This window comes from Mercenaria mercenaria, chromosome 11 (genome assembly GCF_021730395.1).
Source record: "Mercenaria mercenaria strain notata chromosome 11, MADL_Memer_1, whole genome shotgun sequence".
Classification (NCBI taxonomy): Eukaryota; Metazoa; Mollusca; class Bivalvia; order Venerida; family Veneridae; genus Mercenaria; species Mercenaria mercenaria.
Window position 1 is genome coordinate 19,500,913 of NC_069371.1, and position 16,388 is coordinate 19,517,300.

General features: G+C 36.1%; 1 protein-coding gene across 4 annotated transcripts in view; it reads right to left on the minus strand.

The window, feature by feature from the left end:
* Positions 1 to 16,388, minus strand: part of LOC123532066 (ankyrin repeat domain-containing protein 12-like) — a 64,488-nt gene that overhangs the window by 23,948 nt on the left and 24,152 nt on the right. For 3 of the 4 annotated variants that reach the window (XM_053518693.1, XM_053518692.1, XM_053518691.1), the window contains exons 8-11: positions 16,012 to 16,182; positions 5,149 to 5,479; positions 1,441 to 1,620; positions 456 to 586 (exon numbers count right to left, since the gene is read on the minus strand). In XM_053518693.1, coding sequence (XP_053374668.1) covers positions 456 to 586; positions 1,441 to 1,620; positions 5,149 to 5,479; positions 16,012 to 16,182 — 813 coding nt within the window. The remainder of the gene's footprint in view (positions 1 to 455; positions 587 to 1,440; positions 1,621 to 5,148; positions 5,480 to 16,011; positions 16,183 to 16,388) is intronic. The other variant, XM_053518694.1, reaches the window with a different exon arrangement.

Genomic DNA, 16,388 nt, shown 5'->3' on the forward strand with positions numbered 1-16,388 from the left:
GGTCTGCCACAAGGAGTGTTGAGTGCGAATATGAACTAAATTGGATCAATGTTGTTTATGAAAAGTTTGAAGGTGAAAATCATATAAGAGTCAAGGTCATTTATATATAGGTCAGTTTACAGGTCTTGCCACAAGACTTGTTGATTGTGAGAATGAACTAAATTGGGTCATTTATGTGGGCTGTAGGATCAAAAATGTCTATTACAAATAAGTGTAAAGATGAAGGTCATATGAGGGTCAAGGTCATTTATGTATATGTCAGTTTGTATGTCTTGCAATAAGGATTGTTGTGTTTGAATATGTATGAACTAAATCGGGTCAAAATGTGTGCTGTAGGCAATATAGGATGACGGACAAACAACTGACATTTCAATCACTCTTTGCCTGGGGGCATTAAAAGTAACTGATTGGCAGCAAACATGCTTCACACAGCTCGTAAAGTAAAGAATACTCACACTGAAAGGAGAACGAAACTGGGAAGTATTAAAAGCTGGTCTAGGGCTCATTGGAGATGCAAAAGGCTTATTCATAAGTGTGTCACTGAAATGCCTTGAAAAGCTCTGAATGCTTGCACTCCCTCTATGCACTGAAAAACCAAACATGCACATGTAACTTACTTAACAAATATCATCTTCACTTCACAATGTCCCAAAAAAAGCTAATACCTTTCAACACTACAATTGAATGAGCAGAAGATATTGCAAACATTCTACATGCCTGTTGTAACAGCCACAAGGACAGACAAATTTATGCACATTGCATTCCACATTTGATCAAAATATATTGTATATTCTTTAGACACGTATAAAGCATTACAGCATAATTATGATTTTGGCACTTTCATGCTTCCATAGAAACAAAATTTATTGCTAAATGAAGAGTTTTTGCCACCATGTGTACAGGGCTTGACACATGCAATATCATTGCCATGAATACAAATCTGGCCAACCCAGAAACAAATGAAACTGGCTCTGTACCCTGATTTCTCCCAGTTTCATATGAGGCACTTTGCTGGTTAAGGAAGTGAAGTTTATTTACTTCTAAAATTCATGATGCAGCCTCAACTGTTGATCAACTGTTGAGGCTACACTTAGACTATTTTCAAACCACTTAACTAAGAACAGGAAGTGTCAAAAGAAGAAATGAAATGACCTGGATTTTTTTTTTAAGTTATTTTTTTTGTGTATGTACAGATTCTCATAAGAGTTACAGTCAAATACTGCAATCTGAGTTTGGTGTTTGTATTTCCTGTTTTCGGTTTCGTGCTGAAAACTAATATTTGGAGATGATTACAAATGATTTTCAACACCACCCTCGCTGCAAATTCAGTTTCTTTTGTGGTCAGGTGTCATATGGATATCAAATAAAATGCAACTAATAAAGATTTAATATTGAAAACTTGAAAACTTGGCTATAAAATAACAAATCAATTCTAATTACATCTTTGCCTTTTTTCTGTTTGCTGCTTTTGAAACAAGATCCCACCTAGTGTATCCTGATCTATGGCTTTTCTTTTGTTGCCCACCTCATCTTGTCGAAGGGGGGCATCTGTCTGCGATAGCAAGGAAGAGTAACCACTTGTTGACTTTGACACATCGCTTCTCTGTGACAATGTATCTTCTGAAAAAACTTGAGTTATCACTAAAGGTGATCAATACTTCATATACAGCTTTGATACAGGGAAAGTAAAATGTTATGATTATGATCTTTGACCTTTGAGTGTGACCTTGACCTTGGACATGGTGACTTGGGTTCTTATCCTGCAAGCAGTCTTGATAAGGTTTACAATAATTGCTAGTTTTATGATAATCCTTCCAGTGGTTAAGAAAATATGGAGTGGACACAAATCAAAGCTATTTGATCTTTGACCTCTAAGTCTGACACTGACTTGGATATTATATTCTTGGTTGTGCACTTTGCATGTTGTCTGCATTAGGTAAACAATTCATGCTAATTTTGTGAAAATCCTTCTGGACACAAATTTATGTTACACTGGGACCCCGTTATAACGCTGTCATCGGGGTCCAAGGTTTGAGACCCGTGGATCTAGCGGGGTTAAATTTATAACGCGGGTTGATGGTATCAGCGGTAAATATCGGTAATGTATTAGACGTATTTTGGACGCTGTTTTATGTTAATAAGAAATAGAGTGCGCTGTCATGAGAATTACATACGCAATGCAATTGCACTGGGGGTTTATGTAACTAAAAGAGAAAAAACGCGGACCGTCTTAAAAAAAAAAAAAATTTTGAATACATGAAGAAAATCGATAAATAAGATAGAAAATTGTTAAATTGCCGTCGTTAATATACGATATTAAAAAGGGAGAACATTCTCAATATGGCTTTCAGTGCGTCGAATCTTCGCAAATTCCGATGAACTGAGAATGATGATTTTGAAAAACGGCTGCATTTTATTACAAAACTGGGCCTGTTGTTCGATTTTTATTCACTGAGTGTTAATGTCATCTGCTTAATTGGTGCAAACTTAAACGGTCTGATAGTTGACTGACCGATCTTCCACGCTTGTTAATGCAAACAATTTAATTTTGACACGGTACTGATTGCCTAATTGTCCCAGGTCTACATGTATTGAAACTTACTTTAACAAAGGCGATACACAAAAAAGTAAGCTAGCAGACGATTATTGATTTTTGTCACAGATGTCATGGAAAGGTGTTAATGTACACAGGTACATGTAGTTTTAACGCTGGTTATGATCAAATTAAATATCATCCGGGGATTTTTTCTTTTTCTTTTTTTTTGATTTTTTATTTTTTTTACGCTCTAAAATTTGGAAGCCAAGACCATACAGTGTTATAACGAATACCGCGGTATACTGAGTAGCGTTATAATGGGTTTCGAGTGTATTTATCTTTGACGTCTAAGTGTGACTTTGAACCCCGTCTGTAGAATGTCCAGGGATTTCCATGGAGAAGTACATGGAATTATTCCATGGAGTATTGGAACAGATTTCCATGGCAAAAAATCGAGTGTTCCATGGACAATTTGAAAGGTTTAGTCTGTTAATGTTTCTGGAAATATTCCATAGTATCCCTGGAAATATTCCCTGGTACACCCCTGTTATCCCTGCAAATATTCACTGATACACCTGGAAATATTCCCTGTTATCCCTGCAAATATTCCCTGGTACACCTGGAAATATTCCCTGGTATCCCTGGAAATATTCCCTGGTACACCTGGAAATATTCCCTGATACACCAAGTTTCTTACTGAAAAATCATGTTGTTAGTAGCTCAGTCAGAAACAAAAGATTTATAATGATAAATTTCTTGGTTCAAACTTCGACACTTGCACAATTTGTATTGAGTCTCAGGTCAGTCTGTGATATCTTTTCATCCTATAGCATGTTCATTGAAGCACTCGAATTTCTCTGACCATATAGATTCATACATATGTGTTGAGGACATACTTCTTATAAAACTTTATATGCACACACTTTTATTTGAAAGGTAAAATTATAACATTTAAAATGCAATTAAGTCAGTGGTTCAAAGTGATTTAAGTTCTAATTACCTAAATTATGTACTGAATATGTCATCAAGTATTAGATAAACTGTTGCTAGAGAAGTATATTTATTATCTATCATTCACACATACCTGAACAGAAATTACCTTTAACCAGATGAAAGTTTATGCCATTGAGATGAATAGAGTTCCTGCTTCAACCTATAATTTCCTAGTCCTGTGATATATTATAGGTTTAAATTACATTTGAAATTAGAAAGTATAATGTTTTTACCTCAGGTGCCCTAAAAGCATTTTAGAGTTTCCAGTTAGATAGCTCCATTTCCATGTGCCTCTAACAATAAGAACAAAGCACTTCCTGTTTACATTCAAATTTTTGGTATTCATGAGCAATTTTCTTCAGTACAATTAGTTACTGATGTGAATACCCAGAATGTTATGAAAACAGATATGTATATACAATACAAGAGTGAATCTGACCATCTTTTAGCTCACAGAATTTGCAAAGATCACAGGAAAACGAACAGAAAAATTGGGACTATATTTGTTAGGTCACAAGTAGACTGCATTTTTATTGGTTCTTTATCTTTATTGGAATGTCCAGGTGTTACCAGCTACATACATGTATATTTGCAAATGCTACAGTGTCCAGGGAATTTTTCCATATATATTTTTAGTTAAGGGACATTTTCCATGCATATTTCTGTATGTCTGGAAAATTTCCAGTGTTTTCCTGGAATACAGGACACTTTTCCTTGGAACACTTCCAGGGATTTACACTTTCCAGTGTCAACAGCATACTTTCCATGGAATTCCATGCACTTTCCATTGAATTCCATGCACTTTCCATGGAAAACCTTGCTTGTCCATGGACATTCTACAGACGGGACATGAACTTTGGACACAAATTTATGTTATTTTATCTTTGACGTCTAAGTGTGACCTTGAACATGAAGTTAGCTACACAGGTCATACTATGCATGCACTCTTGATAAGGTTAACAATCTATGATAGGGTAATCAAAATCTTCTCAATGGTTAATAAAACATGGAGCAGAAATGACGTTATGCTACCGATCTTGAACCTTTAAGTACAACCTTGACCTTAGTCCTGCTGACATGGGTTGTGCTCTCTGCACATTATCTTTGTGAGGTTAACAATTGATATCAATTAGTTTTAAGAAATTCCTTCAAACTGTTTCAACAATAATGAGGGAACAAAAAGTTACACAATTTAACCTTTAACCTCCAAGTGTGACCTTGGACCCAGGTTATGTGCTCTGCATGATGTCTCAATGAGGTTGACAACTGATGCTGCTTTTATGAAAATAATCCCTTCAGAAGTTAAAGAGCAAACACAAATTATGGACAGATGGACAGAACAACTGACATGCATGACTTCAATACAATCTTATATACATGTACTTTGTATCTTGCGATATAATAATGTCATTATTAATCAATTTTTGATATCTATTTATAGCTAAAATAATTTGTGTTAAAGTTTTCTTTCATTTAACTGTACAGATGAAATAAAATCAGTTTAATTTTATTATTCAGCTACCAATAATTTATTCATAACCTACATGACTACTGACTAGCTACGTCAAAATTCTTCAATTGAAACAAAAATAATGTATTACTCTGAGCAATAAAACTACCTGATTTCTCTATCATGTTTGCCAGAGGCAGCTGAGCAGACGTGAACTCTAATATCTGAGTAGGAATGTTTGCTTGATGACAAGATGATGCTGATTTCCCACTTGGATTTATACTATGCTGACCAACCCTAGTAAAGTCTTCAGTCACTGACTGCTCATTACCAACAATCACACCTCTGCTTTTGAATGGTGGATCTCTATTTATTCCTGCCTGCTGGAGATTTGTGCCCATGATTCCAACTAGGCTTGGTGGTACCTCTGGTGTTCGAGAAGTTTCTGTGTCCAGTATAACAGATGGACAAGGTTGCATTCCAGCTAACTGATCAGAGCCCTGAAAAATCAAATCACAATGTATTATATAGGGCTTGGAATTCCAGTTCCTAAACATACTCTTTGATTTTTCACAAATAAAAAGTCCATAAAAAATATGGAATTTTATTGTAGTTTTACTAGTCTGGTAAATTATCTCAATCAAATACATAAACTGTTGTAACCATTGGCCTATTTCTAAATTCTTCATACAGTGAAAGAGATAACTTGGGGCCTCTGTGGCCAAGTAGTTTTTTCATGTGAGGAAACCATTCAAGTGACATCTGATATTTTTGTCTCAGTATGATAGAAATATTGTCCAACCCATGGTTTTCTAACTCCAAAAGGGGCCATAATTCTTGCAAAAAGCAATGTAGAGTTAAGATGCTTGCTGTGCAGAGTTGGCTTTTAATGGCAAATAACTCTTCCAAGTTTTAAAGCAATAGCTTTGACCGATAAGGAGAAAAGTTGACCTAAATGCAAAACTTAACCAAGAAATCTGATATTTTCTATGACCAAAGGGGTCATAATTCTTGCAAAAAGCAATGTAGAGTTACGGTACTTGCTGTGCAGAGTTAGCTTTTAATGGCAAATAACTGCTCTAAGTTTTAAAGCAATAGCTTTGACCGTTAAGGAGAAAAGTTGACCTAAATGCAAAACTTAACCAAGAAATCTGATATTTTCTAAGTCCAAAGGGGTCATAATTCTTGCAAAAAGCAGGATAGAGTTATGTTTCTAGTTATACACAGTCAGCTATTGATGGTGAACAAGTGTTTTAAGTTTTAAAGCTATAGCTTTGATAGTCCTAAACACAAAACTTAACCAAACAAGAGCTGTCCGTAAGACAGCCAAGCTCGACTATTCGAAATATTGTCCCAGAAGCAGGAAAATATTACCCAAAAAGTTAAATATCAAAAGAGTTTTAAGTTCAAAAGGGGGAATAATTTGACCAAAATGCATATCAGTTATGGGACTTGCTGCTATCAACTAGTTTTATAACCCCGAAGGCACATATGAAGTTTCAATTCAATATCTGCATTAGTTTTGGAGATAGAAACTCGCATGTAAAACTTTAACCAGAATTTTCGAAGTCCAAAAGGGAGCATAATTTGCCCAAAATACATGCCAGAGTTATGGGACTTGATCCAGTGAGGTTAGTAATTGATCTAGAAAAAGAAAAAATAAGTTTCAAATCTATATGCCTTTTAGTAATAGCTGTATGTACTTGCACACAAAACTTTAACCAGAATTTGCTAAGTCCAAAAGGGGGCATAATTTGGCCAAAATGAAGGTCAGAGTTATGGGACTTGCTGCTATCAACTAGTTTTATAACCCCAAAGACACATGTGAAGTTTCAAATCAATATCTGCATCAGCTTTGGAGATAATAACTTGCATGTAAAACTTTAACCAAAATTTTCTAAGTCTTAAAGGGGGCATAATTTGCTTAAAATACATGTCAGAATTATGGGACTTGACCCAGTGAGGTTGGTAATTGACCTAGAAAAAGAATAAATAAGTTTCAAATCTATATGCCTTTTACAAATAGCTGTATGTACTTGCACGCAAAACTATAACCAGAATTTTCTAAGTCCAAAAGGGGGCATAATTTGGCCAAAATGAAAGTCAGAGTTATGGGACTTGCTGCCATCAACTAGTTTTATAACCCCGAAGACACTTGTGAAGTTTCAAATCAATATCTGCATTAGTTTTGGAGATAGTAACTTGCATGTAAAACTTTAACCAAAATTTTCTAAGTCCAAAAGGGGGCATAATTTGCTTAAAATACATGTCAGAATTATGGGACTTGACCCAGTGAGGTTGGTAATTGACCTAGAAAAAGAATAAATAAGTTACAAAGCTATATGCCTTTAATTGATGGCTTTATGTACTTGCATGCAAAAACTTAACCAAGGTGTGACGCCGACGCCGACGCCGACGCCAGGGTGAGTAGAATAGCTAGACTATTCTTTGAATAGTCGAGCTAAAAATCTGATTTTCTAAGTCCAAAAGGGGCCATACTTCTGCAAAAAGCAGGATGGAGTTATGTTTCTTGATGGTGAACAAGCATTGCAGGTTTTAAAGCTATAGCTTTGATAGTCTAGGAGAAAAGCTGGCCTGAAAAGTGAACGAAAGTCAGCCAAGTACCAAGACCTGGCAGATACCTGCAACAAAGTGGGATGAAAAACACAATTATTCCCGGTAGAAGTTGGCTGCAGAAGATTCCCAGCCCAGTCACTATGAAGAATGCTTGGCACATTGGGCTTCAAAGGGAAAGTAAGGAAAGCCACAGCCCATGCTGTAGAAAAAGCTGCCGAGAGAGCATCCACTTGGCTCTGGTTATGCCGAAAGGCAGCTACCACAGACAAGCAGTGCCTGATCAACACTGTTGGCCCCACCATCAGGATAGTAACAGGGTGAAACACTTGTTGAAAGATGGTTCTAGACTGATGAGTCTGCAACTAGCAGTTCTAACAACTGTTTCTACACTACCTAAACATAAGACTTAACCAGGCAATGCCAATGCCGACACCAACGTCGACGCCGATCCAGTGACGACAATAACTCATCATTCTTTTTTTTTTTTCCAAAAAATCAGATGAGCTAAAATCACATGTATTGCACTTTATCAAAAGGAAGTTAACTTGAATGCGTGTGAACTTGGCATTTTGCACATAACACAATGTCTTGTCCTGATGAATATTTATGCAGAGTTATTTGAATATACAACAATGCATAAATAAGAGGGCTAAGATGGCCCTAGGTCACTCACCTGAGAAACACACCATAACAGTGTAAACATGTTTGACCTAGTGATTTCATGGAAACAAATATTCTGACCAACTTTCATTAAGATTGGACCAAAAATGTCTCTTAAGTGTAAACAAGTATTTTCTTCAATTTGAAATTGTGACCTAGTTACCTAGTTTTTGAGCCAAAATGACCTACATTCGAAATTGACCTAGATTTGATCAAGGCAATCATTCTGACCAAATTTCATGAACCTCAATTGAAAAATACAGCCTCTATCACATACAAAACATTTTTTTTTACCCCAGATGACCCATATTCAAACTAGACCTTAACTTCATCAAGGCTATCATTCTGACCAAATTTCATGAAAATCAATTGAAAAATACAGTCTCTATCGCATACACAAGCACTGGTGGCTGACGATGTCAAACCGCGAGCCGTTTCGTTACGAAGACAGGTAATGGTTTCGTTGTGAGTATTTGTTTACATCTAGCGTGGCATGCATATGCGGTTTACAAATTTTGATATATTTTGCTTTTTTTCGGTGTGGATCTTTGGATAGTTACAGAGAAATGGTGAGTTAATGTGTATATTATGTTTGGGTATGCGTATATGCGACATTTTGTTTTTTCTTAAATATTTTAGTGTTTATTAGTGTTCAATTACTATGTGTTACATAAAAATCCTTGTTTATTTGCAAAACGGTATAAAAGTAAGATAAAATAATCAAAGAAAGAGTCACTTGTCGAGATATCAGTGAATATTTGTTCCTGCTACAATAAGATGTCTCTGTTATTACGAAAACATTATTAAAATCGGCAATATACATCATTTTTTGTGTCTGTGTTTCGCACAGAGTGTGTCTAGGTTTTCATACGAAGTACAACAAAATAGTATGTGTTTTGTTACAAAGTCGATTTTCTTTTTTTTCAGAATCTTATGTGCAGCAATTGTGACTCTACATTTGAGAACATAAAAGACACAGTGTGTCATTGTGTTGAGGATCACCCGGCAGAAAAGGTGTCCTACATGTGGAAGTCGATTGACGGGAGGAGTAATCGCCAAAGGACATACAATGTATTGGGGTCTAATGTTACTGGCAAAGAAATCAGTTTTGATCCCCAATCTGGGAAAATGATAGTACCTACCAAATCTTCAGCCAGCGACAGCCCAGTTCGAAAACTACACAAAATCAACACACCATCAAAATCAGTTCATCGTCAATTATATTCACAATTAGAAGTCGACCAAGAACATGTCGAAAACTTATCTTCAACTGAGGCAACCGATTCAGTTGCTGATTTATCGGAACTGTTGGACACCACAGTGTTATATTCGGATTCAGAGCCCAACATTGAGGAGTATGAACTAATGGAAAATGCAAATGACATCCCTGATGACGTAATGGCGGACACACAAACTGTACAAATGGTAGTTCAGCAACTTAAAGGAGTTCATCACAATATTTTGTGCGCAGCTCAATCGCGCAGCAAGCGATATCCACTGTAAAGTTCAGAATTCGCCGCCAAAAGTGCATAATTGTCGGATATGTAGCGCACTCGCGCAAAATATATCGTATGTACTGACAATATAGGTCGTGCATCCATATTTTACCTTTAAAAATGATGGTGCTTTATTGGAGTAGTTGTAGGAAGTGCTCGAATCGAATACATTGTGGACAGCCAATTTGAAAGTAAACTATTTCGTCCAGTAATGATGCAGCCGACTCCAAGTCAAATAAAATTCCAGAAAATCTTAACGTAGATATATCTCCTTCAAGTTTAAATGTGACTTCCTAAAAATGTTGTTATACTTTTTGTGCCCCATTCCGTCTTTCACCTAGTAAGACCAGAGTTATGGCCCTTGATAGTCCAATTGTACATAAAGGGTCTAAACATTTGTGTCGCATGTACCTCAAAATTATATGCGCCAAGAGTCATGAAACCACACAAGAATTAAATTCAGCATGCAAAGTTGTGTACCAGTGCTTTTATTTGAGGTTTCACTCAATAAAAACAGATTTATGTCCCTTGACGTGGTCAAATATATACGTAAATGGGATGTGAAAGCTTGTGTAGCACGTATCTCAAAAAGTATTTGACATAGAGGCATGCAACCTTAAAGGAGCATTATTCCGCATGTGAGTAAGAATATTGGTTAAGGAACTGATAATAACATTGTGCAATTTGTTTTGTAAGAAAAAAATGTTCATAATTTTTAGGTGGGTGGGGTAATGAAAAAATACTTTTGTGGGTGGAGTGACTATTTTTTAATTTTTCTTGAAAACAAGCACGGGTTGATATTATTTTTTTGGTTTAGATTTTTTTGTCTTAGTTCTAGCTTACATAATATAAAATACGGAAAAATTCTGTCCGCTAGATTTTTCATATCATTAAGAAATACTTCGTGTTTTTCTCAGTTTCAGATACTTTCAACATCTGTCAAGAGTAATTTTTCTGAGTTAATATATCTATATGTTGATATTTTATGCATAGTTATAGTGGTGTTATAAATTCGGATGCATAAACAGTAACATCAGAGTGAAACTTCGAATAAATAATTGTTTGCAGTAGTTTTATTATGACATGTATGTACTGTTTCTTCAGACAAAAATACCGATTTGGTGTTCTTAATAAACTTTGAATATTGAAAAAAGAAGCACGGGTACCTACTATTTTTATTTTTTATTTTAACTTGTTATACATCAATCTATAAATATGCAAAGTTACAAAAAATTCTGTCCGCTAGAAATAATTGTGAAAAACATCTTTAAAACGTTATTGCCGTCTGTTACCGCTCATTTAGCTGATTGTGGTCGTTTACATGAATGGATGAATTTCTTTCATTTGATTGACTCTGGAGATTTTAGTGTAAAGCACATTGCGGCCCAGTTGTTTCTAGATGTCATAAAGTTTTCAAGCCTAGAAGATGTGCGGCTAATGAGATACACTCCTGAAGTGAGACAGTTTTGGACAGTCGGACAGGCGCTGTTTAAATCTAAGTTTCTGCGATTCATGGGAGGATACAAGGTGTTTTCAGGAACAATTGAGCATGGAGACAGTGACAATAAATCAATGACAAAGTCTGATATTAACATGATAAATTTTGTTTGTCCAAACAAGGATGTATTAAAGGAAGAGAGAAAGAATTACGCGCTGGACTGCAGATTGTCTACAGCCAAACTCGGTGATGATATACGAGTTTATAAGGTCGAAGCATCAAATCGAAGTTGAAATAAATCAATTAAATAATAAAAGCCCTTTACATCAAAAGAGGTATGCTTAGAAAAGGTTAATCTGAGAAATAGCATTTTAATATCAGGTGAATATATCAGTAAGCAAGAAAATGCAAAATAGCTATGAATCTTTGAAAATACAAATTAAAAGTTCTTACAATGACTAAATCATGCACACAAGTATCGCTTTATACACACAAAGACCTGTATAAGATCATGAATTAGCAAAATAGAACGATTTGGACAAACATGATTTCTGATAAAAAATAGAGTGGCATATCAACAAGATTTAAATACATGAAATGGATGAAGTAACTACATATTTGTATTTAAATCAATGCAAAAAGTTACCAAGACGAATGCTTTTAAGTGAAACTTAAACAGACGAGAATGAATCATCTTTCCCTAATGTTAAACACAACAAATTAAACAAATTATATTTAATGTCAGCACACATGTATAATTATCTAATGGCTTCAGAAGAAAACCTAGACATATTCTGTTGATGTCTTCAATAGAAAACACATACACCTTCAGTTGAAAACCCATACCTAATGCAGTGACTTCGAGAGAGAACCCATACTCATTTCTTATAAACACGACCGAGTATTAAAGGCAATTTTTGTAGGAATAGAGGCATAAAATCAAATGAAAAACATGTACAGTTGAAAAATATGTTGACCTCGTTTTCAAAAGCTGAAACAATAACTACATTTAATAACGGATGCTTGTGTTTATCATGAATTTGCTGTATAAAACCACACATTCAAAAAGAAACTGTCTGATTTTATTCAACACACGATCAAACAACTGCAAATTAGTCATACGTTTGCTTTGCTAACAATTGGTAAAGATTTACAGCTTACGTTTCACACAAATACTCTTACCTTTATATGCACAGTTACGAATTCCAGTAACACAGGGGTGTGTGAGGCGTGTATGTAAACAAATACTCACAACGAAACCATTACCTGTCTTCATAACGAAACGGCTTGCGGTTTGACATCGTCAGCCACCAGTGACAAGGTTTTTCTTTGATTTGACCTAGTGACCTAGGTTTTGACCACAGATGACCCATATTCTAACTTGACCTAGATTTCATCAAGGCAATCATTCTGACTGAACTTGATGAATATCGAGTGTAAAATGCAGCCCCTATTGCGTACACAAAGATTTTCTTTAATTTGACTGGGTGACCTAGTTTTTTACCCTAGATGACCCATATTCAAACTCAACCTAGATTTCATAAAGACAAATATTCTGATCATATTTCATGAAGATCCCATATAAAATGCAGCCCCTATTGCATACACAAGGTTTTTTCTTTGATTTGTCCTAGTGACCTAGTTTTTGACCCCAGATGACCCATATTCAAACCTGACCTAGATTTTATCAAGGCAATCATTCTGACCAAAATTCATGAAGATTAATTGAAAAATACAGCCTCAATGGCATACACAAGGTTTTTCTTTAATTTGACCTAGTGACCTAGTTTTTGACCTCAGAAGATCAGTTGAAAAATACAGCCTCTATCACCTACACAAGGTTTTTCTTTGATTTGACCTAGTGACCTAGTTTCTGACCCCAGTTGACCCATTTTCAAACTTGGCCTAGATTTCATCAAGGTAATCATTCTGACCAAAACTCATGAAGACTAATTGAAAAATACAGCCTCTATTGCATACACAAAGTTTTTCTTTCATTTGACCTAGTGACCTAGTTTTTGACCCAAGATGACCCATTTTCAAACTCGGCCTAGATTTCATCAAGGTAGTCATTCTGACAAAATTTCATGAAGATCAGTTGAAAAATACAGTCTCTATCGCATACACAAGCTAAATGTTGACAGACAACAGAAGACTGACAACGGACATCGAGCGATCGGAAAAACTCACCTGTTCAGATGTTCAAAAGGTAACCTTGACCTTGAAGCTAGGGGTCTGGGTCTTGCGCATGATAAATACTCTCATTATGGGGAACATAATTTTATAATCCCTTGATGACTGGCAGAGTTATGGAGGGGACAAGAAGCAGATCATGTTAACCTTTTACTTCAAAATGTGACCTTGACCTTGAAGCTAGGGGTCTGGGTCTTGTGCATGACACATCAACTCATTGTAGGGAACAGTTGTGCTAAGTACTTTTAAAATCCTTTGACACATGGCAGAATTACGGTCCAAGCAAGAAACAGACTATGTTAACATTTAACCTCTGTGATTTTGACCTTGGATCTAGGAATCTGGGTCTTGCGCATGGGGTGTCCTCTTATTATGGTTTACATTTATGCCAAGTTAATTCAAAATTCTTTCATAGCTGGAAGAGTTATGGAATGGACACAAAAACAAACCCTGTTAACCTTTGACCTCTAAGTAGACCTTGACCTTGGAGCTAAGGGACTAGGTCTTAAGTATCACACATCATCTCATTATAGTGAACATTTATGCCAAGTTATTTTAAAATCCCTGCACGGATGGCAGAATTATGGACTGTACACAAAGTGTGACAGATGCAGCCTATTTCTATGTCCCCCTTTCTTTCTTCAACAAGAGGGTCATGATGACCCTGGATCGCTCACCTGAGTAAAATGAGCTACATGTTCAAAATGTCAAACTGATGCTAAAATATTAAGATAGTCAGTAGGTCACATTCATGGTCAATGAAATTCAGTTTTACGATTGGGGTGCAAAACTGTACATGTCATCCAAATTTCAAAGCTGTATCTTAAAAAACAAGAAAGTAGGTCTGCAGGTCAAGGTCACAGTCAAGTGACATCATATTACTTAGCGTCATCAGGTAATTATTATTAAACAGTCTTGGAAATAGTATCAGATAATTTTTTAAGTATTTTTGCCTATATAACTCATATAATAATTAAGTGACCCCGGGGCGGGGCCTCTTTTAACCCCAAGGGCATAATTTGAACAATTTTGGTAGAGGACTACTAGGCAATGCATCATACCAAATATCAAAAGCCTAGGTCGAGTGGTTTCAGACAAGAACATTTTTAAAGTTTTTTTCCTAGCTAAGTCTATATAAAACATGGAACTCCCAGGGCAGGGCCTTTTTTCCACCCAAGGGGTACAATTTGAACAATTTTGGGACCATAAGACAATGCTACAAACAAAATATCAAAGGCCTAAGTCTTGTGGTTTCAGACAAGAAGATTTTTAAACTTTTTTTCCTATATATGTCTATGTAAAACTTAGGACCCCCGGCGCGGGGCCATATTTGACCCTAGGGGGATAATTTGAAAATCTTGGTAGAGGACCACTAGATGATGCTACATACCAAATATCAAAGCCCTAGGCCATGTGGTTTTGTACAGAAGATTTTCAAAGTTTTCCCTATATAAGTCTATATAAACCATGTGACCCCCGGGGCGGGGCCATATTTGACCCTAGGGGAAAAATTTGAACAATCTTGGTAGAGGACCACTAGATGATGCTACACACCCAAAACCAAAGCCATAGGCCCTGTGGTTTTGGACAAGAAGATTTTTAAAGTTTTTCCTTTTGGTATGGCAACCAGAGTTCTGCATGGAATTCAACTCTTTGAACAATTTTGAAAGGGAGCCACCCAAGGATAATTCCTGTGAAATTTGATGTAATTCGGCCCAGTGGTTTTCAAGAAGAAGATTTTTTTAGAAAATGTTGACGGACACACAACACATGACGGAGGATGCACGACGGACATTGACCAGTCACAAAAGCTCACCATGAGCCTTTGGCTCAGGTGAGCTAAAAAGGCAGGGGACAACAAAAAATCCCACAAGAGACAGGACACGGATGCTCCTACATACTGTGCCATCCTCTAAATAGCAAAGTTTTTATTAAGAAAGGCCCAAAATTCTAAAAAAAAAAATACCCACAGAAAAAAGACATTTTATTTATGGTCATCTTCACATGATGGCCCTTCAACTGTGAAACTTTCAAGCATAACCTTTCAATAGTGTTTTCGGAGTAGGACATACAAGATCAAAGTGCCATAATTGCGGTAAGAATGATCACAGGAAAAATTCCTTCCTTTATAGTCATCTGCACATCAAGGCTGTTCATCTGTGAAAGGTTGAAGCAAATCCGGTTAATAGTGTGGAAGAAGTTGGACACACAAGATTTTGGGATGTACAAACATTTAGTCATCTACTTCATAAGCCCTATCATGCAATCAAATCAGAAGGTACTGGGGTGAATGGTTCTCAAGTTATTGGGCAGACACTGTTTCCAAGGTTTGTGGCCCCTGTGACCTTGACCTTTGACCTACTGACCCCATAAAACAATAGGGTTCGTCTACTTTACAAGCCCAGTCAAGCTACTAATTTTGAAGGTCCTGAGTTAAATGGTTCTCCAGTTATTGGGCAGAAACCATTTCACAGGTTCGGGCCTCTATGACCTTGACCTTGACCTACTGATTCAAAAAACTATTGGGTTCATCTACTTCATAAGCCCAATCCTGATACTGATAAGCTTGAAAGTTCTGGGTCAAGTGGTTCTCCAGTTATTGGGCAGAAACCGTTCGCTCTATGGGGAGTGGATAAAAATAGTGAAAACAGGGCCTGATTTTTTTTACCTGACTGTCATTTGTGCCATCAATTGAGTTTTCTTGTTTCAAACTTTTCTTATGTAAATTCGTAGCCTTGGTTTGTTTTCTCTGAAGCACATCAAAACTCTTTATCTGTTTCAGAAATAGGTCATTTGGAGTATCACCATTCCTATTTTTCTTGTTGCCATCGCCTCCATTCTGAAATTAATAATTTTTCAATTCTTTATAGGCTAATGCACTAATTTATTAATCTGATGTTTCCATCAATTATTTGATATTTATCACTGCACTGCTTTTAATTATGAATGATACTTGCTATCTGCAGTAAATGAATCTCTGTATTAATACATTTTGTTTGTAAAAATTAAAAGTCTATTGATGTCAACTACCACCTGTTGAACTTT